A 26,411-nucleotide genomic window follows, 5' to 3' on the forward strand; every position below is an offset into this window, starting at 1 on the left:
ACCCACAAACGTATGGCCAACTAATCTTTGACAAAGCAGGAAAGAACATCCAATGGAAAAAAGACAGCCTCTTTAACAAATGGTGCTGGGAGAACTGGACAGCAACATGCAGAAGGTTGAAACTAGACCACTTTCTCACACCATTCACAAAAATAAACTCAAAATGGATAAAGGACCTGAATGTGAGACAGGAAACCATCAAAACCTTAGAGGAGAAAGCAGGAAAAGACCTCTCTGACCTCAGCCGTAGCAATCTCTTACTTGACACATCCCCAAAGGCAAGGGAATTAAAAGCAAACGTGAATTACTGGGACCTTATGAAGATAAAAAGCTTCTGCACAGCAAAGGAAACAACCAACAAAACTAAAAGGCAACCAACGGAATGGGAAAAGATATTTGCAAATGACATATCAGACAAAGGGTTAGTATCCAAAATCTATAAAGAACTCACCAAACTCCACACCCGAAAAACAAATAACCCAGTGAAGAAATGGGCAGAAAACATGAATAGACACTTCTCTAAAGAAGACATCCGGATGGCCAACAGGCACATGAAAAGATGTTCAGCGTCACTCCTTATCAGGGAAATACAAATCAAAACCACACTCAGGTATCACCTCACGCCAGTCAGAGTGGCCAAAATGAACAAATCAGGAGACTATAGATGCTGGAGAGGATGTGGAGAAACGGGAACCCTCTTGCACTGTTGGTGGGAATGCAAATTGATGCAGCCGCTCTGGAAAGCAGTGTGGAGGTTCCTCAGAAAATTAAAAATAGACCTACCCTATGACCCAGCAATAGCACTGCTAGGAATTTATCCAAGGGATACAGGAGTACTGATGCATAGGGGCACTTGTACCCCAATGTTCATAGCAGCACTCTCAACAATAGCCAAATTATGGAAAGAGCCTAAATGTCCATCAACTGATGAATGGATAAAGAAATTGTGGTTTATATACACAATGGAATACTACGTGGCAATGAGAAAAAATGAAATATGGCCTTTTGTAGCAACGTGGATGGAACTGGAGAGTGTGATGCTAAGTGAAATAAGCCATACAGAGAAAGACAGATACCAAATGGTTTCACTCTTATGTGGAGCCTGAGAAACTTAACAGGAACCCATGGGGGAGGGGGAGGAAAAAAGAAAAAAAAAAAAAAAGAGGTTAGAGTGGGAGAGAGCCAAAGCATAAGAGACTGTTAAAAACTGAGAACAAACTGAGGGTTGATGGGGGGTGGGAGGGAGGAGAGGGTGGGTGATGGGTATTGAGGAGGGCACCTTTTGGGATGAGCACTGGGTGTTGTATGGAAACCAATTTGACAATAAATTTCATATATAAAAAAAAAAAGAAAAGAAAAAAAGAAACCAATTTGACAATAAATTTCATATAATAAAAAAATAAATAAAAAAATAAAGAAAGTGAGTTCTCCTACTGAAAAAAAAAAAAAGAAAAATAAACTCAAAATGGATTAAAAACCTAAATGTGAGACATTAAACCATAAAATCCAGAAGAGAACATAGGCACTAATTTCTCTGACATCAGTAGTAGCAACATTTTTCTAGAAATGCCTCCTAAGGCAAGGGAAACAAAGAAACAAACTATATATATATATATATATATATATGCATTAAACAAAAGCATATATATATATATATATATATATATATATATATGAGAGTGAGGGAGGGAGAGAGAGACTATATCAAAATAAAAATCTTCTGAACAACAGAGGAAATCATCAACAAAACAAAAAGGCAATCTACTGAATAGGAGAAGATATTTGCAAATGATATATCTGATAAAGGGTTAATATCTAAAACATATAAAGAAATTATACAACACCCAAAAAAAATAAACAATCCAATTAAAAAATGGGGAGATGATCTGAATAGGCATACAGATAGCCAACAGATACACGAATAGATGCTCAACATCACTAATCATCATGGAAATGCAAGTCAAAACCACAATGAAATATCACCTCACACCTGTCAGAATGGCTAGAGTCAAAAGGACAGGATGTGGAGAAAACAAAACCTTCATGCATTGTTGAGGGGAATGAAATTGGTATAGCCACCAAGGAAAACAGTATGGAGGTTCCTCAAAAAATTAAAAATAGGAATACCGTATGATTCAGTAATTCCACTACTAGGTATTTACCCAAAGAAGATGAAAACACTAATTCAAAGGGATATATGCCCCTCTGTGTTTGTTGCAGCACTATTTATAATAGTCAAGCTATGGAAGCAATCGGTGTCCAAAAATCAATCAATGGATAAGGAAAATGTAGTGTGTACACACACACACACACACACACACACACACACACACACGGAATATTAGTCAGTCATAAAAAAGGATGAGAACTTGCCATTTGTGATAGCATAAATGGACATAAAAGGTATTATGATATGTGAAATAAGTCAGACTGAGAAAGACAAATACCATATGATTTCATTCATATGTGAGATCTAAAAAGGAAAACAAATGAATAAACAAACAAACAAAAATCAGAATCAGGGGCACCTGGATGGCTCAGTCGGTTAAGTGTCCGAATTCCACTCAGGTCATGATCTCGTGGTTTGTGAGTTTGAGCCCCGTATCGGGCTCTGTGCTGACAGCTCAGAACCTGGAAACTGCTTCAGATTCTGTGTCTCCCTCTCTCTCTGCCCCTCCCCCACTTACACTCTGTCTCTCTCTCTCTCAAAAATAAACATTAAAAATTTTTTTAGAAAATCAGAATCAGAGAACAAACTGATTTGTTCTCAAATCAAATAAATACAGAGAACAAACTATTAGTTGCCAGAAGGAAGGGAGTAGGGGGATGGGCAAAAGGATGAAGGAGAGTGGGAGATACACGTTTCCAGTTATGGAATGCATAAGTTACCTGAATAAAAGACACAGAATCAGGAATGTAGTCTATGATACTGCAATAGTTTTGTATGGTGACATATGGTGACTACACTTGTGGTGAGCACAACATAAGGTATAGAGAAGTTGAATCACTGTGTTGTACACCCGAAACTAATGTAAAATTGTACATCAATCATACTCAAAAAATTAAAAATTTTTTAAAAGCTATGGTTTTCAGATAGTATGGTATTGGCATAAAGATAGACAAATACATCAATAAAACAGAATAGAGTCCAGAAATAGATCCATACATTTATTGGCAACTGCTTTTCAACATAGGCTGTCAAGGTAATTCAATAGGAAAGTATCATCTTTTCAACAAATGGTGGTAAACAATTGTATAGCCATATACAAAAAATTATAAACTTCAACACTTATCTCATGCTACATACAAAAACTAATTCAAACTGGATCATAGGCCTAAATGCAAGAGCTAAAATTATAAAATTTCCAGAAGAAAACACTGGGGAAAGCTTTAGTGCCTTGGGTTTGGCAAAGGTTTCTTAAAAACAGTCAAAAACTACAAACTGTGAAAGAAAAAAAATCAATAAATTGGACTTGATCAAAATTAAAAATTCTTCTTCAAAAGACATAGTAAAGAAAATGAAAATCCAAGCCACGGACTGGAAGAAAATATTTGCAAAACATTAATCTAACAAAGGACTGGTATCTACAATATAAAAGAAAATCTCGCAGGTGAATAGTAGAAGATGAAAATCCTCCTTAAAATTGGGCACAAGATTTGAACAGATGACAAGTAAGTACATGAAAAGATGTTCAACATCATTGGTTAGTGAAATTAAAATTAAAACCACTACACATTTATGAGAGTAGATAAGATTTAAAAAGACATGTTAGCAAAAATGTAGAACAAACTGAACTCTCATACACTGGTGATAGGAATGAAAAATGGTACAACCACTTTGGAAGACAGGCAAGCTCTTAAAAAGGTAAATCAAACAGTCCTAGATATTTACCCCCAAAGATGAAATACATGTCCAGACATAAATTTGTACACAAATAACACTAACAGCATTATTCATAATAGCCAAAAGCTAGGACTGATCTAAATGCCCGTCAATGGTGAATAGATAAATTATGGTATCTCCACTCAATGAATGTTACACAACTTGTGGATAATTCTGGGAGACACGCTGCATTCTTCCTAGGAGTCCTGGGAGAATGGAGATTCTTACCTATAGCAGGGACTACCTGCCTTAGTAATTCATCTCTGCTTCCCTAAGTCATTCTCTATGTTGTCCCATACCACTCCTGGGATCATATCCCAAATACTCTACCTTCATTCAAGTTTGTCTTCAGGCTCTGCTTTTGTCAAAAAATGCAACTGAATCCATATATTCATCATAAATGGAAATGTTGAAGTGAATTTGGGTAAATCAACATGAGAAATTATTATGCACCAAGTTTTAAATGTTTACAAATAATGACACAAATTGTGTTTGAGACCATGTAAAGTTTTCTTTAAAGGATTCAACATAGAAGTCAGAAATGTCTGTATCTTGCATAACCCGGTATTGTGCCTTATTAAAGGCACACATAAAATATTTACTGAATGAATGAACATTACTACAGGCAAACTGGCCAATGAACAATAGCCAAAAATAAAATCTACCAGTCATATGCCCAAATCTCTTTGTAATTAGCAAATCAAATCCATCATACCATACTATAAGTAAGTAGGATTCATCCTAGGAATGCAAAGATACTTCAAAATTAGAAAATTCATCATAGTTAATTCATAGTATTTTTTAATTGCTCTTCTTTTTTTTAATTTTTTTTAATATTTATTTATTTTTGACAGAGAGACAGAGCATGAGCGGGGGAGGGGCAGAGAGAGAGGGAGACACAGAATCTGAAGCAGGCTCCAGGCTCTGAGCCGTCAGCACAGAGCCTGACGCGGGGCTTGAACTCACAGACCGCGAGATCATGACTTGAGCCGAAGTCGGATGCTCAACCGACTGAGCCACCCAGGCGCCCCTTAACTGCTCTTCTATATTGAATAGATATTTAATAAAATTCAATACCCATTAACAAATTTTTTAATACTGGCAAACTAAGAATTTAAAAAAAACTGCAAACAAAAAAGTATGTCCTTAACTTGATAAAGCATATGTACTAGAAACTTAGGTCTATTATGCACCAGACTCTAAGTTTGTCACTGAGCCTACAGCATTGGAGAGGCAACAGTACCTAAAGTCACAGAGTTTATAATCTACTGGGGGAATACAGGCAAGTAAGCAGGTAATTGTAATACAGCGTGGTAAGATGTTACAAGAGAATTAGAAGGTGCCCTAGTAACATAAGAAAGGCAGCACCTCCAACTTTGCTGAAGACAGCTGCCTAAATAGATGATAAATACCTTCTGGGCAAGGACAGAGTTATTTTCATTTCTGTATGGCCCAGTATCGAAAACAATGTCAAGACACATGGTAAGTCTTCAGTAAACGTGTTTTAAATGAATGAGCAAATGAATAAAAAGGAACAAATATTAAAGAGCAGCCTCAGATTCCTTTGGAAGTCAGATACAGATTTTCAATAAATTAAATGATTTATTATAAATTTGATTTCTTCTAAAGAGTTCATTTGGCTATGAATGCACACGCACCATTACTCACAGTAGCAATCCTAAATACTCACGGGTACAAGGGATTTGTATTGGCTAGTTGAAGAGTTTGTGTTTCCACAGGTTCCACCGCTATTAACATATCTTGTTCTACAGCCATAGGAAGAACAGAATACCCACAATAATCTATATGTTCTCCTAGAAAAAAAGAGAAAGAGTGTTTAACGTTGCTAGCAAATGGAACAAGAGAAATTCAAGTAGGTTGACATACAAGAAAAACTTGACCACGAGCCAGGTTTTAACAGAAAATAAAAATACTATGGACAGAAAATGAAAGTTTTCTTTCTCTCCCAGACACCTGAGCCAGAAACTTCTGCTAGCATAAGTATATTAGTTATTAGTTTCTGTTAATTTTTAGACTTCTTTAAATCTTCACAAGTTTTTTTTCTACTTTCTAATTCATAGTGATCATCTTCAAATATTTTGTTTTGTGACTAGTTATATGGAGTATCAAGAACAGTAATCTCTCCTTTTCCTGTTGCTCTTTCATATTACCTTTTAAAATATGAACGGCTGAAGCCTTTAACACACCCTGCCTTGTATTAACATTATGTGAATCTCACTCTCCTCCTTGTTAGCCAACGTACTCACTAAAGTTGAGGACTTTGCTTTATTTATATTTTTAGCCTAAATAAATGCCTAACAAATTAGACTGGCATTGATAAGTTGTACTGAATGTGCTAGACATAGCTAGGATTAAAAAAAAAAAAGAAGCTGGGGCGCCTGGGTGGCGCAGTCGGTTAAGCGTCCGACTTCAGCCAGGTCACGATCTCGCGGTCCGTGAGTTCGAGCCCCGCGTCGGGCTCTGGGCTGATGGCTCAGAGCCTGGAGCCTGTTTCCGATTCTGTGTCTCCCTCTCTCTCTGCCCCTCTCCCGTTCATGCTCTGTCTCTCTCTGTCCCAAAAATAAATAAACGTTGAAAAAAAAATTAAAAAAATAAATAAATAAAAAAAAAAGAAGCAAGAATCAGCAAAACTAAAAGGCAACTGACAGAGTGGGAGAAGATATTTGCAAATGACATATCAGATAAAGGGTTAGTATCCAAAATCTATAAAGAACTTGTCAAACTCAACACCCAGAAAACAAATCATCCAGTGAAGAAATGGGCAAAAGACATGAATAGACACTTCTCCAAGGAAGACATCCAGATGGCCAACCGACACATGAAAAAATGCTCAACATCACTCATCATCAGGGAAATACAAATCAAAACCACAATGAGATACCACTTTACACCTGTCAGAATGGCAATCATTAACAACTCAGGTAACAACAGACGTTGGCGAGGATGCGGAGAAAGAGGATTTCTTTTGCATTATTGGTGGGAATGCAAGCTGGTGCAGCCACTCTGGAAAACAGTATGGAGGTTCCTCAAAAAACTAAAAATAGAACTACCTACAACCCAGCAATTGCACTACTAGGCATTTATCCAAGGATAGCAGTACTATCAACAGTAGCCAAAGTATGGAAAGAGCCCAAATGTCCATCGGTGGAGGAATGGATAAAGAAGATGTGGTATATATCTACAATGGAGTATTACTCGGCAATCAAAAAGAATGAAATCTTGCCATTTGCAACTCTGTGGATGGAATTGGAGGGTATTATGCTAAGTGAAATTAGAGAAAGACAAAAATCATATGACTTCACTCATATGAGGACTTTAAGAGAAAAACAGATGAACATAAGGGAAGGGAAACAAAAATAATATAAAAACAGGGAGGGGGACAAAACAAAAGAGACTCATAAATATGGAGAACAAACTGAGGGTTGCTGGAGGGGTTGTGGGAGGGGGAGATGGGCTAAATGGGTAAGGGGCATTAAGGAATCTACTCCTGAAATCATTGCTTCACTATATACTAACTAATTTGGATGTAAATTTTAAAAATAAAAAAAATAAAGTAAAAAAAAAAAACAACAGTGAGGGAGACAAAACAGAAGGACTCATAAATGTGGAGAACAAACTGAGGGTTACTGGAGGGGTAACCAGGGAGGGGAGGGGGGATGGGCTAAATGGGTAAGGGGCACTAAGAAATCTACTCCCGAAATCATTGTTTCACTATATGCTAACTAATTTGGATGTAAATTTTAAAAAATAAAAAATAAAATTAAAAAAAAAGAAGAAAAAGAATTTTTAATCTGCACTATTTTATATATAATAAGAAAATATAGGAAACAAACTATTCTATGCATTCTAATTCCTCTATGAATCATCTGTAGGAATTTTATTTCCTATTACACCATAATATTTTCTCCAGATTGCTATTTAAACTCAAGGTTGTTCTTCATGAGATTGAAATACAAAATAACAATCCAAGAAAGAAATAAGCAAAATAAGCAAGCTCATTTATATTTCCCCAAGATAGGTTTTCATATCTGACTGTTCCTATGGCAAACACTAACCAACTAAGAAACACAAAATGAATGGAAGACAATTCAACTGCACAACTGCATTTTTTAATACTTATTATTAATATACAAGGTAGCAAATCTTTTCCATATTGATGTAGCCTTTAAAATGAAATGATAAAGGTTTTTTTTTTTATGGATTGATAGTTTCACATGGAGAAGTGGTTTTCAAAGCTGCCTTTCTCACCAACTTCCTTCAAAGAAGACAATAATATAAAACAGTGGTTCACAAATAGAAAACGCATATTTAAATAGGCAGAACTCAGGGGAGGCACCAGGTTTTTTGTAAAAGCCACAGTGTGGATGACAGCCTTCTGGAAATGACAGATTCCTGCCCCTGTCAAAATGATGGAATATCCCCACTCCCTACTCCACCCTACCCCACATCCCTGTGACAGGCAGGAAGGGAGCAGGAACTGCTCGCAGGTGAGAACAAGATGATTACATTTTGAATATTTTAATGGTAAGTATAATAATGCTTTAATAACTACAGAAATTCATTTCATCCCAAGCACTAAGTAAATTAACTATATGGGAACATAATCCTCCCCCTTTTTTTAAATCAGAAGATAGTCACTAAATTTACTAGAGTAAGAATTATTCGTCAGGGAAATTCTTAGTTTGGTACCCTCACCCCCACAACTAGATAAAATGGCTCTCCTCCGAGAAAACTGCTTCTTTGCAGGCCTCCTGCAACACTGAAGAGTTGCTGATGTCCTCCTCCACTCTGCTATTACCAGGCCTTTTTCCCATCCTCCAGTTCTTGAAAGGCTCATGCCACATTCTCTCCTCTCCTTTCATCTCTCTCTTAGACACACTGCTCCTCCCTGAATACCTTAGCTATCTCGTTCCAGCCCCTCTCCATCCCAATCCTGGTAAACAATCTAGTCCAAAGCCCCAGCTGCCTAATCTCTTGACCTCCAGAGAACTTGACCTCCTCTCTGCTTTGGCCATCTAGCACCTTGACAAATCCAGTAATGACTATAGACCTTATCACCTGGAAATTTTTCACTTATGAAATTTTAGTTTCAAATAGCATATTCTTTACTAACACTTCCCATCCTGCCATTTCTCTTACTGTTCCTCCCACTAACTTGTTTGTCAGACTGCTTTTTGCCCTCTCTACCTTATAAGCTCCCTCCTGCCTTTCTTCCTTTTTCTACCCAGCATAGATTCCAGGATTCATAACTTCACCTGCTCTCCTATTAGTATCACCAACTTCCTGCTGCCATTGTCATTCTCTTGCAACCTCAATTCAAAACAACCTTAGATCAAACATTGGCACCTTGGACTAGCTCAGGGGGAGAAGAAAGAACAACTCTGCAGGTTGGTACTTTTCCAATTCTACAGTCTCCAGCTCTAGCCAGATTTCAATGCTACCCAGAAAACCTTTTGTTCCTCCAGTCATCTCCCTCTCCCGCCTTTCACAAGGTTATTTCAAATGTCCCTTCTACTTAAACCCCACCTCCTTCATCTAACCTCCACAAGAACTCCCTCAACCTCTCTACCTAAGTTATACATTTATCTACATCAACCTGCATTCTGTTAAAAGAATCAAAGTAGCCCTCTTCTGATGCCCCTCTTGCCTTCTCAGGAAATCTGCTCCATCAATTCCTCCCTTCTCAGTTATCTATAATCTCTCTCTCTCCACTGGCTTTACTCTATTCCTCCTCCCTCCCTCATTTAACCATACTCAAACATCCCTTTTTTTAAAAAAAAAAAAATCCTCCATTATTTGCTTCAAAATAAAATAAGATCACCTGAGTTGATAATCATAATTGTTGGGGGCAACTGGGTCACTCAGTTAAGTGTCTGACTTCAGCTCAGGTCGTAATCTCACGGTTTGTGAGTTCAAGTCCCCCATCAGGCTCTGCGCTGACAGTGTGGAGCTGCTTTGGATTCTGTGTCTCGCGCTTTCTCTCTGTCCCTCCCCCGTTTGTGCTCTCTCTCTCAAGTAAATAAACATTTTTTTAAATATAATAATAATTGTTGGATACATGGGAGTTTTTTGTATGTTTACATTTTCCATTATAGGAAGTTCTCTTTTTAATCCTCCTTTGACTCCTGTTTTATTCTCAGTTCCTCATCCTGTTTTCCCTTGATAGAACCTACTCATTCTTCAGGTCGCCACCCTTTAAAAACTTTTTTATGTTTATTTATTTTTGACAGAGAGAGGGAGAGAGAGAGAGAGAGAGAGAAAGAGCATGAGCGGGGGAGGGGTAGAGAGAGAGAGAGGAGAGACAGAATCTGAAGCAGGCTCCAGGCTCTGAGCTGTCAACACAGAGCCTGAAGTTACCCCACCCTTTTAAAAAGGCTTCTCAGTATTCTTCTAACCCAATGAGTAAATGTAAAATCATGAAAATTATTAACCAAAATTTAAAAATTTATCCTGCGGCACAGAAAAGTCTTTTCATATCTCACGAAAATAATATTAACAACAAAATTTCAACAAATTTTCAAAATAAATGGACAAAGTTAACACTAACAACATGGATTGGGAAAGATGCAATTTCCAGATGCAAAAGCTTTACTTGCAGATACAAGTAAAGATACGTAGGAAATACTCTATTTTTTCAGTTTTCTTGGGGAAAATTAATGCAAAAAATGTATTAACAGCAATTTAGATCTTACCAAAGGAAGAAACAATTAAGAGAAAGAAATTTTGAAATACCTATTATGTTGACTCTTCCTGGTGCTCGAACATAAAACTTGGGAATGGATCCAAACTTAGAGTTAAACATTTCCTTTAGCTTCATCAATCTGAGTGGACAAGAGCAGAATATTTCAGAATATCTATATAATAGAAAAACCCATAACACACACACAAATTAATTATTCCTAAAAAGAAAAGCAAAATTTTTTACCGACATACTTCTTTGAAAATCCTAGGATAAGACAATACAGTGACTCCCTCAGTGACACAAGAGTATAGCTAAGCACATAGAAAAGTAAAGAAAAAAAAAATGGATATACTCAACAGGAAAAACGATTAACTTCAGTTGTAAAGAATATAACTTTCTGTACAATTCTCAATGATATTCAGAGAAAAATCTCTTTATCTTAAAAGAAGTAGTATGGGAAAGTATTTCAATTTCCTAGAGCTACCATAATAAAATATTACAAACTGATTGGCTTAAAATAATAGAAATTTATTGCCTCACTATTCTGGAAGCTAGAAGTATAAAATCAGAGTGTTTGCAGGGCCATGCACCTCTGAAAAAAAACCTGTACAGGTGAATGAAGCCTTCTTTCCCTCTTTTTAGTTTCTGGTGGTAGCCATTGATCCTTGACATTCTGTGGATACAGTTGCATCACTCCAAACTGCCTCTGTCACCACATAGAATTCTCCCTATGTGTCTCTATCTGTATCTCAGCTTTTCGTTCTTATAAGGACACCAGTCTTATTAGATTAGAGCCCACCTTAATTCACTATGACCTCATCTTAACTTGATTACAGAAGTATATAAAGATGCTAGCACAAATAAGGTCATATTCAGAGGTTCTAGGTGGACATGAATGAGGGTTGGGGGGCACTATTCAACCCAGTACAATACAAGTAGTCAAATGAAAACTAGACTGGATATCAGGAGACCACAGTTCTAATTTCAGTGGGGCAAATCCTTTTCCCTTGTTCTCTCTTCTTTGAAATTAGAACTAGATATTCCTTACAGGCCTCTTCTAGATCCAAAATCCTTAAAATAGACTTAATTTTATATTAAGTCATCTCAATGCACTTCTATGAATATCCGTCCACTGTTTATAGTTCCACATCATAGTGTATCTGAATAATAACACCAGGACAATAAATATCTGTTAAAGCCTATCATATTCAAGACACCCATTAATTAACTGATCTTAAAGATTAATTAGTTGTAAGAAACAGAAAATCACACCAAGGACAGATCAAGGAAAAAGGAAATCTATTATAATGATAGAAAGATATGGAAGGTATTCAAGATGGCCTCCTTGGAATTGGATAGCCATCAGAAACTGTTTATATTCGTGTCTTTGGTTCTCTTTTCACGTCTCATTCTATCATCTCTCCAAGACACCATCACTACTCTGCTCCATGCTGTTCACATTTCAGTTGCCTCTGTGAGCCTCTTAGTTTCTATTCCTCCATACCTTCAGTTTCATGACACTGTGGCCTCAACTCTATAAGATTTAACAGCTCCAATGTCCTAAACTATCTGATTAAGTCTCTGTGTCCATTAATTCAAATTCTCAAAAAAGATAATCTGGTTGGCAGTTTCGGTCCCGTATCCATTCTGGTCTATTTTTCAACAAGAGGGTGAGTTTACTGATATAAATAGGTCAGTTGTCTTAGTTACAAATACAATTACTTGGATCTACTCCCTCAGCCGAGGCTGTGGATGACAATAGAAGATGTGGGCAGGGAAACAACAACAATAACAATTAACAGGGATATCAGTAGCACATCATTCAAGACACATTTACTGGATTCCCAGGTAGGTATGGATAATGGTGTCTGCCTAAATCTGAGTTGCCTCATATATCCTCCAAAACGATTTAGCACAAGAACAAGCAAACGATATAAAACCTTATCTTTATTATAACTAGAAACAGAGAATCCACAAACTTCAAGTTACCTATAAGTAAGTAAGAAAGAAAGAAAGAGAACCACTCTGACCACTAGAAACTCAGTGAAAAAGAAAAGAGGAGAGTCAACAAAACTAAGATTAATCTAAAACCACAGGAAAGAAAAAATTCCACCCATTTAAAAATGGGAGGTATCGGGGCGCCTAGGTGGCGCAGTCGGTTAAGCATCCGACTTCAGCCAGGTCACGATCTCGCGGTCCGTGAGTTCGAGCCCCGCGTCAGGCTCTGGGCTGATGGCTCAGAGCCTGGAGCCTGTTTCCGATTCTGTGTCTCCCTCTCTCTCTGCCCCTCCCCCGTTCATACTCTGTCTCTCTCTGTCCCAAAAATAAATAAACGTTGAAAGAAAAGAATTTAAAAATGGAAGGTATGGGAGAAGAAAAAATAAAAATAAAATAAACTCATTGATTGCTATATAGGCAACAGGTAAAAGTTAAAAGATATCAGTAACCATGATAAAGCAACATTTTTTTAATGTTATCATACAGGTATATGCAAGGATATTATTAAACCACTAAAAAAAATTTTTTTTAGGGGCGCCTGGGTAGTTCAGCTGTTTAAGTTGACCTTGATCTCAGCTCTGGTCATGATCTCACAGTGAGTTCGAGCCCTATGCCAGGCTCTGTGCTAATGGCATGGAGCCTGCTTGGGATTCTGTCTCTCCCTCTCCCTGCCCCACTTTCCCTCTCTCACTCTCTCTCAAAATATATAAACTTAAAACAATTTCTTAGAGAGACCATGGCCTGTGCAGTCAGGTGGACCTAGGTTCAAAACCCTTCTTTACCACATGATGAAATTCTTTAAGCTCATTTTCTTTATATGGAGTGTAAATATGTATCCCACAGAACTATTTAGGAGATTAAATAAGGGAGTGTGGAAAGGGTCTAGCTTCAGGCTGGCATGAAGGATTTGTTTAAGAAATGCTAGATTCTTGGGTTCCTTACTGTTTCTATTCTAGAGCATGTGAATAAGAACCCACTAAAAGCAATGAGAGATGGTAGGTAATTAAATATTTAGTCTCTTTAGCTGATATCAGGACTGGAAGCACTATTGGAGCACTGGGGTGATCTTAATGATGCTGCTAAACGCTGGTACTCTCTGCCCTGCATCTTCCATTTTATAGAGAGGGTTGAAAAAACTTAGGTTATGTGTCTGTCAAATTCTAGATAGAATTATTTAAAATGTTCACATTTTTCAATGAAAGAAAATGGACATAGAAAATAGTAAAAGGCTAAATAAGAAAAGTCCTCTGCTTTCTCAGAGCATTAAAAAAGATACATAAGTATAAAGATAACCAATAGAACAAGAATATAAATCTTCCTAAACACCAAAGAAATTTCAAAAAATATAGGGGCAAAGAAAGCAGACAGATAAATATAAATTGGTAAATAAGGAAACACAGAAACTATTCAGAAACTATATTATAAATAGGGGCGACTGGGTGGCTCAGTCGGTAAAGCGTCCAACTTCAGCTCAGGTCATGATCTCGCAGTCCGTGAGTTCAAGCCCCGCATCGGGCCCTGTGCTGACAGCTCAGAGCCTGGAGCCTGCTTTGGATTCTGTGTCTCCCTCTCTCTCTGCCCCTCCCCCACTCATGCTCTGTCTCTCTCACTCTCAAAAATGAATAAATGTTAAAAAAAATTTTTTTAAATAAAAAGAGACTGTATTATAATACATAATTATAAAATAAAACGAGTTAAAAAGCAAACATGTTAGTTACATCAATAAATGTGAATGGGCCTACCTCACCTATTAAAACAAAAAGACTTGTAATTAGCTCCAAAAACAGGACCAAACTATATGTTATATACAGACAGCACTAAAACAAAGTCATTCAGAAAGACCAAATATTGAGGAACAGGCAAAGGTATTCCAGGCAAATAGACACAATAAGAAAACAGAGGTAGTAATCCTGATATCAGACATCATAGAATGTAAGCCAAAGAACATACAAGGAAAATTCTTAATGCTAAGGGCTGCAATTCAAAATGAAGGTAACTGTTTAAGAAATGCCCTCAAAGGAAACTGCAACCACTTTTATAAGGCAAAAACTATAGACAATGTAAGAAAATATAGATAGAAATACACCAACAATAAGAGACTATAAGATACCTTCCTCAGTATAAACACAGATCAGGTTGGAGCGTATGGGTGGCTCAGTCAGCTAAGCCATCCAACTCTTTGGCTCAGGTTATGATCTTGTGGGTTCGTGGGTTTGAGCCCTGCATCAGACTCTGCACTGACAGCATGGAGCCTGCTTGGAATTCTCTCTTTCCCACTCTCTCTCTGCTCCTCCCCACAGGCATGTGTTCTCTCTCAGTCTCTCTCTCTCTCTCTCTCTCTCTCTCTCTCTCTCTCAAAGTAAATAAATAAAATCTTAAAAAAAAAAAAAAAAATACCAGGGGCACCTGGGTGGCTCAGTCAGTTAAGCACCCAACTCTTGGTTTTGGCTCAGGTCATGATCTCATGGGTTCGAACCCCCTCTCAGGCTCCACAGTGGCAGTGCAGAGCCTGCTTGAGATTCTCTCTCTCTTCCTCTCTCTGGCCCTCTCCCTCTCTTTCAAAATAAATAAACTTAAAAAAAAAAAAAAAACAGATCAGGTGGACAAAAGGAAGAAAAGAAAGACCCAAACAACAAAATTGATAAAGTAGATTATGGATGTATACATATATTTAACATTATACTCTGATAATGGGGAATGTAACTTAAGGACACATGGAATATTCACAAATATTGATCACATATAAGATCATAAAGAACATATCAGTAAATTCCATGAAGTAAAAATACTAAAAACAACACTCTAAACTCAATACAGTAAAACTAGAAATTATTAAGATCAAACCACAAAAAGGTCCTCCAACCTACTAATGTTTAAAGTGCCTTTTTAACTCTTGGGTGAAAGAGGAAATGAACTAAAAAAACAGTTCAAAATGAATTTAAAAAAACACTTCAGAGAGGGAGGAAATGAACAGAAAGTATAGAATTTCTAATAATAATAATGGCACTATATATCAAAATCTATGGGATACATTTAAAGCAATCAAGAAAGCCTATAGCCCTAACACTTTTGTCAATACAAATGAAAGAATGATAATAAGTGAACTAAATTCTCAGCTCAATAAGCTAGAAAAATAAGAACAAAATGAACACAAAGAAATCATAAGAAAGGAGACAAGAAAGAAAAAAGTAGAAAGCAATTATTCGGGGAATACAAAAACAGTAGACCTAATTAAATTAAAATTCTTACTTTTTTTAAAAAAACTTTTACAAAATAGACAAACCACTAGCTAATTAATTAATAAAATGGTGGCTGATAAAACACAAATACGCAAAATAAGAAATGACAATGGGGAAATAATATTAAGCAGAAGAAAACTAGACAGTACCTAATAAAACTATATTGGCATTCATTTCTACCCAGAAACCCTATGTCTAAGAATTTACCCTGAAGGATTACCCCCAACAGTATGAAAAAACATATGCATGAGATTATTTATTAAAGAATTGGTTATAATTGCAAAATACTGGAAACCTAAATATTCTTTTACAAAAGAGTTTTGAATAAAGTATGGCCTATTTACAAAATGAAGTACTATGAAATTATAAGAAAAGAACAGTTTTCTAGAAACTTTTCTAGAAGCAGTTTCCAGAAATTTTTATCAAGTGACTTCTAGAATAATTTGTTATAAGAAAAAAGCAAGTGAGGGGGGCCTTAGTGGCTCAGTTGGTTAAGCATCTGACTTCAGCTCAGGTCATGATCCAGTAGTTCGTGAGTTCAAGCCCCGCACCAGGCTCTCTGCTGTCAGCACAGAGCCTACTTCAGATCTTCTCTTTTGCTCTCTCTGCCCCTCCCCTGCTCCACCCCCTTTCTTTCAAAAACAAATAAACATTAAAGGAAAAAGAAAAGAAAAGAGCAAATGATATGCTGAGATGGCCTAGAATCATTAACAACCCAGTAGCAATGAGCATTCCCAGTGTTCAGATCTTGGTTTCAAAAGAAACCAGAGCTCATTAAAGAAATTATTCCAGCACCAGGGCAGAAAAAGTACCGTAGAAACCTGAAACATCTTGCTGTGCCAGAAAGTTGGGAAGTGCTTAAATAATGATAGTGACATGTCAAGTCACAAGAGCTCACATAAGGAAACTCCCACTGCCCAAATATTGAAAATTTTGAGCATCAAAATAGCAATAAGGGTAACATATTATAACCCACAGAATAAAATAGAAACCAATGAGTCCACACTGACATAAATAAATGGAAGAAAAGGGAAACACTTCATTGTACTAGAATGCCAAATAATAAATGTTAAAAAAAAAAAAAATTAAACACTAGAAAATCACCATTTGGTGACCATGATAGTATAATTGATACTGGCAAGGGTAGTCAATGGATGCTAAAACCAGTAAATTAAAGTTTGATAAGAACAGAATATTAACATATTCTTATAGTATTTCACCAAAATATCCTTAGTAATTATGGAAGAAAAGGATAGTAACTTTGCAGTGGAAAAATCAGGCAGGTGTCTCCTTAACCAAGTGATCCAAATGAACAGCATTGATAATGGGACAAATAGGCCTCATGTGTCTCCTGATAATGATGTACTAAGAAAACAAAATTAATTTTTTAAGTATTCCTACCAAAAATGGATGAAGTGAATCTAATTGTAAATATTAGATAAACTCAGTATAATCATGACTCTTACACAGATTTTAAATGAAAATGTTAAATATTTTACTTCTCTCATTAATGACAGAACCAGTATGATATTATAACCAGTTGAAGTAGAATCCAAAGTACCACTCATGTACAGTCAACTAAGGAATGCTGAAATGAATTTACAAACAGATGCAAACCGGCAAAACTGGTTAATAGCTAGGAGGTACAGTGAATCGCACTCCACCAGGCACAGTTTGCAATTTCTATGGACAAGATTCATTTGCATTGCTTTCAGTTTTCTATGACCTACAGACCTGTAAACAAGCTTGAATATAACAAAAGGCTCCCAGCCACACAGAAATCAGATAACCTAGAAGGGTATTTCGGGCAACTTCTGGTTCTCTTGGGATGTACCCAGTAATCTTCTGGTCTTTTTCAAAGTTTTTTACAATTTTTCCTACAACCCAAATTGAGAGATATTCTATAAAATAACCAATCATGAAATACAAAAGACACAGCAACTGTACCACAATAAAAAAAAAAAAAAAAAAAAAAGATTTAGGGGTGCCTGGGTGGCTCAATCAGTTAAGCTTCTGATTTCGGCTCAGGTCATGATCTTGCAGTTGGTGAGTTCAAGCCCTGCATTGGGCTCTGTGCTGACAGCTGAAAGCTTGGAGCCTGCTTCGGATTCTGTGTTTCCCTCTCTCTCTGCCCCTCCCCTGCTCACACACACTCTCTTTCTCTCAAAAATAAATAAACATTAAACAAAAAAATTTTTTTTTTAAGATTTAAAAGACAACAACTAAATGCAACATGTGTCCTAGATTGGATTCTGGCCAAGAAAAAAAAAAAAAAAAGGTCTTTTTCTATAAAGGACATTAGTGGGATAATTGGTGGTGCTTTGAGGCCTGTCAATTAGATAATGCTGTATCAGTATTAATTTCCTGATTTTGATCATTGTATTCTGGTTATGTTGGAAAACATCCTTGTTTCTAGGAAACACACTCAAAATTTTAATATCAAAGAGGCATCCATCATGTCTTCAACTTAATCTCAAACTATTCAGGAAAAAAATGTAACAGAAAAACTGATAATGCAAATATGGTAAAATGCTACCATTTGAGGAATCTGGGATAAGAGTAGACAGTAATTTTTATACTATATTTTGACTTTTATGGAAGTGTGAAATTATTTCAGAGTAAAAAGTTTTTTTTAAACAAAAGAAGCATTTACTGATGCTTTACTAAGCACTCTACTTAGAAAGAAAATTAATAATAGCTCTCTAGGGATTATAAAAATCTGGCAGAAAAGATAGTTAAGCTAAAAAGTACAATACAGAGAGACAATAGAATGATAAGCCAGACAAATACAGTCCTTTGGGAGCACAGAGAAAAGATATTTCTCCCTACCATGGGGGGATGTGGATGGTAAAATAAACCTAGAAGGGAGAGCATAAATTCGAGAAGCCTCCTCAAAGAGATAATAGTTAAAATGAATTTTAAAAGATGATGTTAAACAAATGGGATGGGGTGATGCATTCTAGGTAAATGAAAAGGCCCAGCATGCTGCATTCAGAAAATTATATTTAGGGTTTTTAATACATCAGAGGAAGAGGCTGGTGGTAATCAAGCCCCAGATCTTAAAAGACTTGGTATACCATATTGAGGAACCTGGCTTTTAACCCATAGACAATGGATGTAAATACACATTTAAGGATGGAGTGATATTAATCAATTTCACACTTGAAAAACTCACGTTTTCAAGTATTTGAGAGATGGGTTATAGGAAGGCAAAGCAAAAACAAAGAAATCCAACAGGCAGCCATTTGTAGTAAACTAAGAGGAAGGGCTGATGGGGACAGAGAAGGGTGAAAATTAAATTAGGTGATATTAAGAAAGTCAAATCCATAGGAATTGGTGACCAATTAGAAGTGGGAGAAAGTGAGGGGGTGCCTGGGTGGCTCAGTCAGTAAAGCATCTGACTTTGGCTCAGGTCATGATCTCACAGCTTGTGGGTTCGAGCCCCATGTTGGGCTCTGTGCTGACAGTTCAGAGCCTGGAGCCTGCTTCAGATTCAGTGTCTCCCTCTCTCCCTGCCCCTCCCCTACTCACACTCTGTCTCTGTCTCTGTCTCTCTCTCTCAAGAATAAATAAAACAGGGGTGCCTGGCTGGCTCAGTCGGTTAAGCGTCCGACTTCGGCTCAGGTCATGATCTCACAGTCTGTAGGTTCGAGCCCCGCGTCGGGCTCTGTGCTGACAGCTCAGAGCCAGGAGCCTGTTTCAGATTCTGTGTCTCCCTCTTTCTCTGACCCTCCCCTGTTCATGCTCTCTCTGTCTCAAAAATACATAAATGTTAAAAATTAAAAAAAAAAAAAAGAATAAATAAAACATATAAAAAAATGTTTAAAAATAAGAGGGAAAAAGTGAGAAATAGGGAGAAGCATATGGTAAGTCCTAGCTTTCTTGCTTCCTTAACTACACTAGCCTCAACAGAGGTTCAAGTTGTTTCGCTTGTGAAAATCATATGCAGACAAACTTCAAGTTCTGCTGAACACAAACAAGGTGGAGTGCTAACAGCGGAGTTAGAACAAGACTCCTAAAATGTGTTTTAATAAAATAATTTTGAGGTACCACATGTGTCATTTTCCCAGACTACCTCAGGAAGGCAGCCTGTCCATGCCTTCTTGTAACTGCTCAGCACTGGAGGCTTACCATTCAACATTCCTCCCTTTGAAATTCAAATGTATGGAGGCTATAGAAGGAAACAAGAAAAGTATATCTAAGAATAGAAAGAAGTGAAGTCTACAGTGTTTTTCCAAGCTTCATACTTAATCCTCTAATAATGAAGGAGTATGGCTGTAATTGGGGAAGTAGCTGTATTTTCCGCTCTGGGTTAGTCACCAGCGAGACTCCATCTCTTAAAATGTAGTCACTTAAAGTATTGCCCACCTCTGGCCCCCAGAAGAGTACAATGAATATTTTCAATGTGAAAATAACAGCTCCTACAAAGATTACACTGTTAAAGGCAGAATTGGCCAAAACATTACCACACAAATTGCTGAATCTGGTGCTCTGAAGGCTTTTGACTTAAAATCCTTGTTTGTTTGTTTGTTTGTTTGTTTGTTTGTTTGTTTTAACAGCAGTTTTAGTAACAGAACTTGAGAAAAAAATATGACTGCAGTAAATGAAGTGGATTTTACTCTATGGATTGATTCTCAGAGGACACTAGGGTGACCATTAAGGCTAGACCATATGCAGAGATGAAAGAATTAAAATTTCAGGAGAGAAATGGGGTGCCTGATTGGCTCAGTCAGTAGAGTGTGTGACTCCTGATCTTAGGGTCATGAATTCAAGCCCCACATTGGGTGTGGTACCTACTTAAAATAAGCTTTAAAAAAAATTTTTTTTTCAGGAGACATGTATCTTTAGTTTACCATTGTGACCTTAGGCAAGTCTCCTATCCTGTCTGTGCTTCTGTTTTCTCTTCAATATCAGGATGCCTAGTCATGGCATTACAAAAAATATTAATTTTTACAGCTAATTTAAGAATAATTGGTTAAGGGGCGCCTGGGTGGCGCAGTCGGTTAAGCGTCCAACTTCAGCCAGGTCACGATCTCGCGGTCCGTGAGTTCGAGCCCCGCGTCGGGCTCTGGGCTGATGGCTCAGAGCCTGGAGCCTATTTCCGATTCTGTGTCTCCCTCTCTCTCTGCCCCTCCGCCGTTCATGCTCTGTCTCTCTCTGTCCCAAAAATAAATAAACGTCGAGATAAAAAAAATTAAAAAAAAAAAAAAAAGAATAATTGGTTAATATGTATTCTTATGGTGAAGGGGATCAGAATAATGCCACTCCAAAATATGCCATTTGACATAGGATTACTTTGAGCTGAAAGCAATCAAGAAACAGCAGACACCAGAGGAGCTCCTACCCTCCCTCCATCTGCTTAAAAGCAGGGCATAATTTCTCCCTTGTCTTTGTGAGGTTGTCTCTCCTCCCCTCTCCCACACCAAGAGAGGACTCATTACTGAAGACCTCACTGACTGGGGTGTACATGAACAAAACTTACTATAATAACCCTTACCTTCGTAAGGTTTCCCCCATACAGTCCCACAACTCACCACCCCTAAAAGCCCAAACCGCTTTCCTTTGTCTAGTCACTTCTCACAATCTATCATCCTTTGTTAAAATGGTATATAAGCTCCTAGAACCAATAACTTCTTAGGATTTCACTTTTTTTCTTAAGTTTATTTATTTTGAGAGAGAGAGCACCAGCAGAGCAGGAGTAGAGAGAGAGGGAAAGAGAGGATCCCAAGCTGACTCCACACTAAAGTGGGGCTCAAATTCATGAATCATGAGATCATGACCTAAACTGAGATTAAGAGTTGGATGCTTGACAGATGAGCCACCAGCTGCCCCAGGATTTCACTTCTTTTCTGTGAAGCCCCCTGTGTGTGTGAAATAAACCTTTTCTCCTGTTAATCCATCTCTTGTCAGTTTAACCCTCAGGGCCCAAGCTACTAAACCTAAAAGGGTAGAGAAAAAGTCTTTCCTCCCTTATAATGGTAATTTATGTGAGCTCTCTGCCTCACTTTCCTCAAATACAAACTGAGAATAACAGAACTCACAGCAAAGGTTTGTTTTGAGGGTTTTAGAAGCATGAAATAATTATTAGTTATTATTATAACTGTTATTTTGAAAATTTAATAAACATTAAAAATGGCATTTCAAAGTATAGATAATTGTTATTAAAGGGGGGGTGGCTAATCCTACTTCAATCCTTCAATCCACAATAAATTCCTCCCGATCAGAAATTCAAATGTAAAAATGAAACAATAATTATATTAGAGATCTTGGAAAACAAAATCATGATGGTGACAATAAAAATAGTAGATGGTAAAGTGCCTGGGTGACACAGTGGGTTAAGCCTCTGACTTTGGCTCAGGCCACGATTTCATGGTTGGTGAGTTCGAGCCCAGCGTTGGGCTCTCTGCTATCAGCACAGAGCTCGCTTCAGACCTTCTGTCTCTGTCTCTCTCTGCCCCTCCCCAGCTTGTGTGCATGTACACGCTCTTTCTCTCTCTCTCTCTCTCTCAAATAAAAAATAAAAACATAAAGAAGGAAAAATTGTTTTAAATTGTAGATGAGCTGAATAGTAGAATAAAGAGCTGACGAACAAATTAGTGAGCAAGATAAAGCTGAGGGAAAGTAGATATTAAAACCAAGTTTACAATTATTTAGAATATAACAAAAATTAGGGATTTATATACCAAAACTTGTAAGATGCAACCATAATGGTACTGGCCTTCAGTGAATATAAGAAAATAAGAAATAATGTGAATAAATGAAGTATGCATATAGCACAAGAAACTAGCAATACAGAAATGAAAAGAAATGACTTGAAAGATAAACGTAGAATTTACTGAACTAGGGGGAAAATAGCAGACATGGTAAAAAAAATTACAAACTGTTTCTTTGACAAAAACAATAATGTAGAAAAAAGTTTTGAGTCTCACTATATAAAATCAATATGGGGCACCTGGGTGGCTCAGTCGGTTGGGCGTCCGACTTCAGCTCAGGTCATGATCTCACAGCTCGTGAGTTCGAGCCCCGCATCAGGCTCTGTGCCAACAACTCAGAGCCTGGAGCCTGCTTCAGATTCTGTGTCTCCCTCTCTCTCTGCCCCTCCCCTGCTCATGCTCTGTCTCTCTGTCTCAAAAATAAATTAAATAAATAAATAAATAAATAAATAAATAAAATTTTTTTTTAAATAAAATCAATATGAGAAATAAGATGGGGCGCCTGGGTGGCGCAGTCGGTTAAGCGTCCGACTTCAGCCAGGTCACGATCTCGCGGTCCGTGAGTTCGAGCCCCGCGTCGGGCTCTGGGCTGATGGCTCAGAGCCTGGAGCCTGTTTCCCTCTCTCTGTGTCTCCCTCTCTCTCTGCCCCTCCCCTGTTCATGCTCTGTCTCTCTCTGTCCCAAAAATAAATAAACGTTGAAAAAAAAAAAACTTTAAAAAAAAAAAAAGAAATAAGAGACAACTATAGATTCAAAAGAGATTTTAAAAAATTTTAATCTAGACAAAGGGGTGATTTTTTTCTTCTTAGTACAAATTTCTAAAAATTGACAGAAGAGAAACAGAAAAAGTAGTCAGAAACAATCCCCTTAATAAGGCCCAGAAAATGTTACGAGTTAGTTCAGCCAGACCTTAAAAGAAAGACAATTCTTTGTTTTTATAAATGGTTCTAACGGTAGAAGCTGTGGAAAGCCTTCCCATCTCATTTTAGGAGGCCAGAATAACCCACTTGCCAAAACAGCCCCCAAAAGCAAAATATAGGCTACTATCACTTGTGGAAACAGAGAAAAAGTAAATAAAATATTGGTAACGTTAATCCAACACACATTATTTTATAATATTTGTAACCAAACAGGAGTTTTTTCCAGGAATATAAAGATAACACCAGGAAATCTATTGATGAAATACACTATTCTAACAGCATAAAAGGGAAAAACTATAATTCCATGATCCTCTCAAAAATATGCAAAAAAAAAAAAAAAGATTCAATAATCATTACTAATAATTTTTAAATAAAATTTAAAATAAGAAAAAAGGCCATGGACATGTTAGAAAAGAAAAAAAAAATGTCCTAAATTTAATAAAGGCTATTTACGAGAAATAGTAAACATTTTATTTGATGACAAAATATTAGAAGCTTCCCCTCTGAAATCAGAATCAGGACAAAAGTGCTATCATTCAACACTGTACTAGAATACATAAAGTACAAAATGTCTACACAACAAAAGATATCATCAAGATAAAGGAAGAGTGCTAGACTGGGAACAATATATATATTACATACAAAACAACAAATGGTTTATATCCAAAACTACATACATTCATTAAAAAAAAATCCTCACATACATAAAGAGTTCCTTAAAACCAACAAGAAATAGATAATCTAATAGATTCTCTTTTTTGCAGGGCCATTTGGCAGGAATTATCAAAATTTTAAATATTTATTAACTTTGACCCTGATTCCATTTCCATAATTGAGCTTCAAGAAGTATCCACAAAAATGTTCAAAGATGTTTACTGCAGCATTGTTTATAAGAGTGAAAAATTTGAAACTTTAATGTACATTCTAATAGTTGAGTGGTTAAATAAATAATGGTATTCATAGTATGAAATCTTCTCAGCTGTAAAAACAGTGAAATAAGTCTGTATGGACTGATATGCCAAGATCTCTGAGAAATATTGTTAAGTGGAGAAAAGTAACAGGAAAAACAAATATGATTTCACTTTTATGAATATAATGATACCACTTTTTTTTTAATTTTTTAATCTTTATTTTTGAGAGACAGAGAGAGACAGAGTGCAAGTGGGGGTGCAAGAACAGAAAGAGAGGGAGACACAGAATCTGAAACAGGCTCCAGGCAACGAGCTGTCAGCACGTAGCCTGACACAGGGCTCAAACTCACAGATCATGAGATATAATGTTACCATTTTTGTAAAAAATGGTAATAATGATATAAAGATACAGTGATACTATAAGGATAAAATGATATTACAAGAATATAAACCAAATGGATAACTTCTAAGAAGGGAGTAAGAATTGGCAGCACAGGATAGGAATCAGAGACTATGTTGAAGAAAGGAACTGTAGGATTTTCAAGCTTTAATGAATATATATATATATATATATAATGAATATATATATAATGAATATATATATATATATATATATATATATATATATATACCTGAGAGAGGAGGGCAGAGGGAGAGAGAAAGAGAGAGAATCCGCACTCAGAGCAGAGCCCGACAGGGGGCTCAATCCCATGACCCTGGATGCCCAGCTGACGGAGCCACCCAGGTGTCCCAAGCTTTAATGAATATATTTTTAAATAATACAAATCTTTCATATTAAGAATGCATTCATGCAGCATCATTATTCATGGAGCCAAAAAGTACAAACAACTGAAATGTCCATCAACCAATGAATAAACAAAATATGGTGCATCATACAATGGAATACTATTCAATCATAAAAAGGATTAACATATTGATAACATGTTACAACATGGATGAACCTTGAAAACATTATGTTAAGTGAAAGAAGCCAGTTCACAAAACCCCACATATTACATGATTCCATTTATTTGAGATGTCCAGAATAAGCAAATCTATAGAGACAGAAATTATATTAGTGGTTGCTTTGGGCAGGGAGCTGGGGGTGATAGTTTAAAGGATACAGAGTTCTTTGGGGGATGATGAAAACATTCTAACTTTGATTATGGAAAGGGCTGTACAATCCTGTGAATATACTAGAAACCATTTAATTATAAACTTTAAATAGGTGAACTGTATGGTATGTGAATTATATATCAATATATATCAAAGCTGTTACAAAAAAAGAATAATAATCCAAGAAACCAAAAATTAATTCTAAAAAGAAGAAAAAGAGAAGACACACCACTGCTAAAAATGCAAAGCTAGAATGTGAAGCAGTCTTACGGTACAGGGAACATGCAAGATTAGAAGGTAGAAAAAAAGAGCTTCTATTTCTATTTGATATTTATATAAAAAGAATAAAAAAGAAATTAAGATTCCTGAAGTGTTTAATGTGGTTGACTAGTGCCTTTACTCAGATGGTCCTGTGCCCTGTGAAACTGAAGAGTCATTCTAAAGAAACAGCAGGAATTCCCAAGAAGACAGTCTGGCCTTGGGGGCCTTATGCATTTTTTCCCCCTTTAGCATATTGCAATATATGACCAGTTAGGCATATCTATCTAGATTTAACTGAACTCATCCTGCTAAAATGAGTAAGTGACTGAAACACTGCTTGAAGCTTATAACTGTATTTCATGCACAAGTGAAAAGAAAATGGCAGAGCACAATTATCTGTTACTATCTCTTCAGCAGCTTGCACAGAATGATAAACATTAATATATACCTGTTGCATGAATGAGTATTATGGAAGTCATAAAAAGGCAAGAAACAACTCTAAGGAAACCTAGGAAACAATTCTTCACTTTTAGTGAAGTACATGTTACCACCATTCCCCTTACCCCACAGGGTAACTATGGAAGAAGTATCAAGCATTATGATTAAATCATATCAAATGGAAACACAGAAGAAATTTATACATGGATATGTTTTATGTAAAAAACTA

The 26,411-nt window shown here is 36.7% G+C and overlaps 1 protein-coding gene across 3 annotated transcripts in view; it reads right to left on the reverse strand.

The window, feature by feature from the left end:
• Positions 1–26,411, reverse strand: part of GALK2 (galactokinase 2) — a 146,024-nt gene that overhangs the window by 108,886 nt on the left and 10,727 nt on the right. For all 3 annotated transcript variants that reach the window (XM_045449790.1, XM_045449789.1, XM_045449788.1), the window contains exons 2-3: positions 10,637–10,725; positions 5,574–5,697 (exon numbers count right to left, since the gene is read on the reverse strand). In XM_045449790.1, coding sequence (XP_045305746.1) covers positions 5,574–5,697; positions 10,637–10,725 — 213 coding nt within the window. The remainder of the gene's footprint in view (positions 1–5,573; positions 5,698–10,636; positions 10,726–26,411) is intronic.

The sequence above is a fragment of the Leopardus geoffroyi genome, chromosome B3 (genome assembly GCF_018350155.1).
Source record: "Leopardus geoffroyi isolate Oge1 chromosome B3, O.geoffroyi_Oge1_pat1.0, whole genome shotgun sequence".
NCBI classification, from domain to species: domain Eukaryota; kingdom Metazoa; phylum Chordata; class Mammalia; order Carnivora; family Felidae; genus Leopardus; species Leopardus geoffroyi.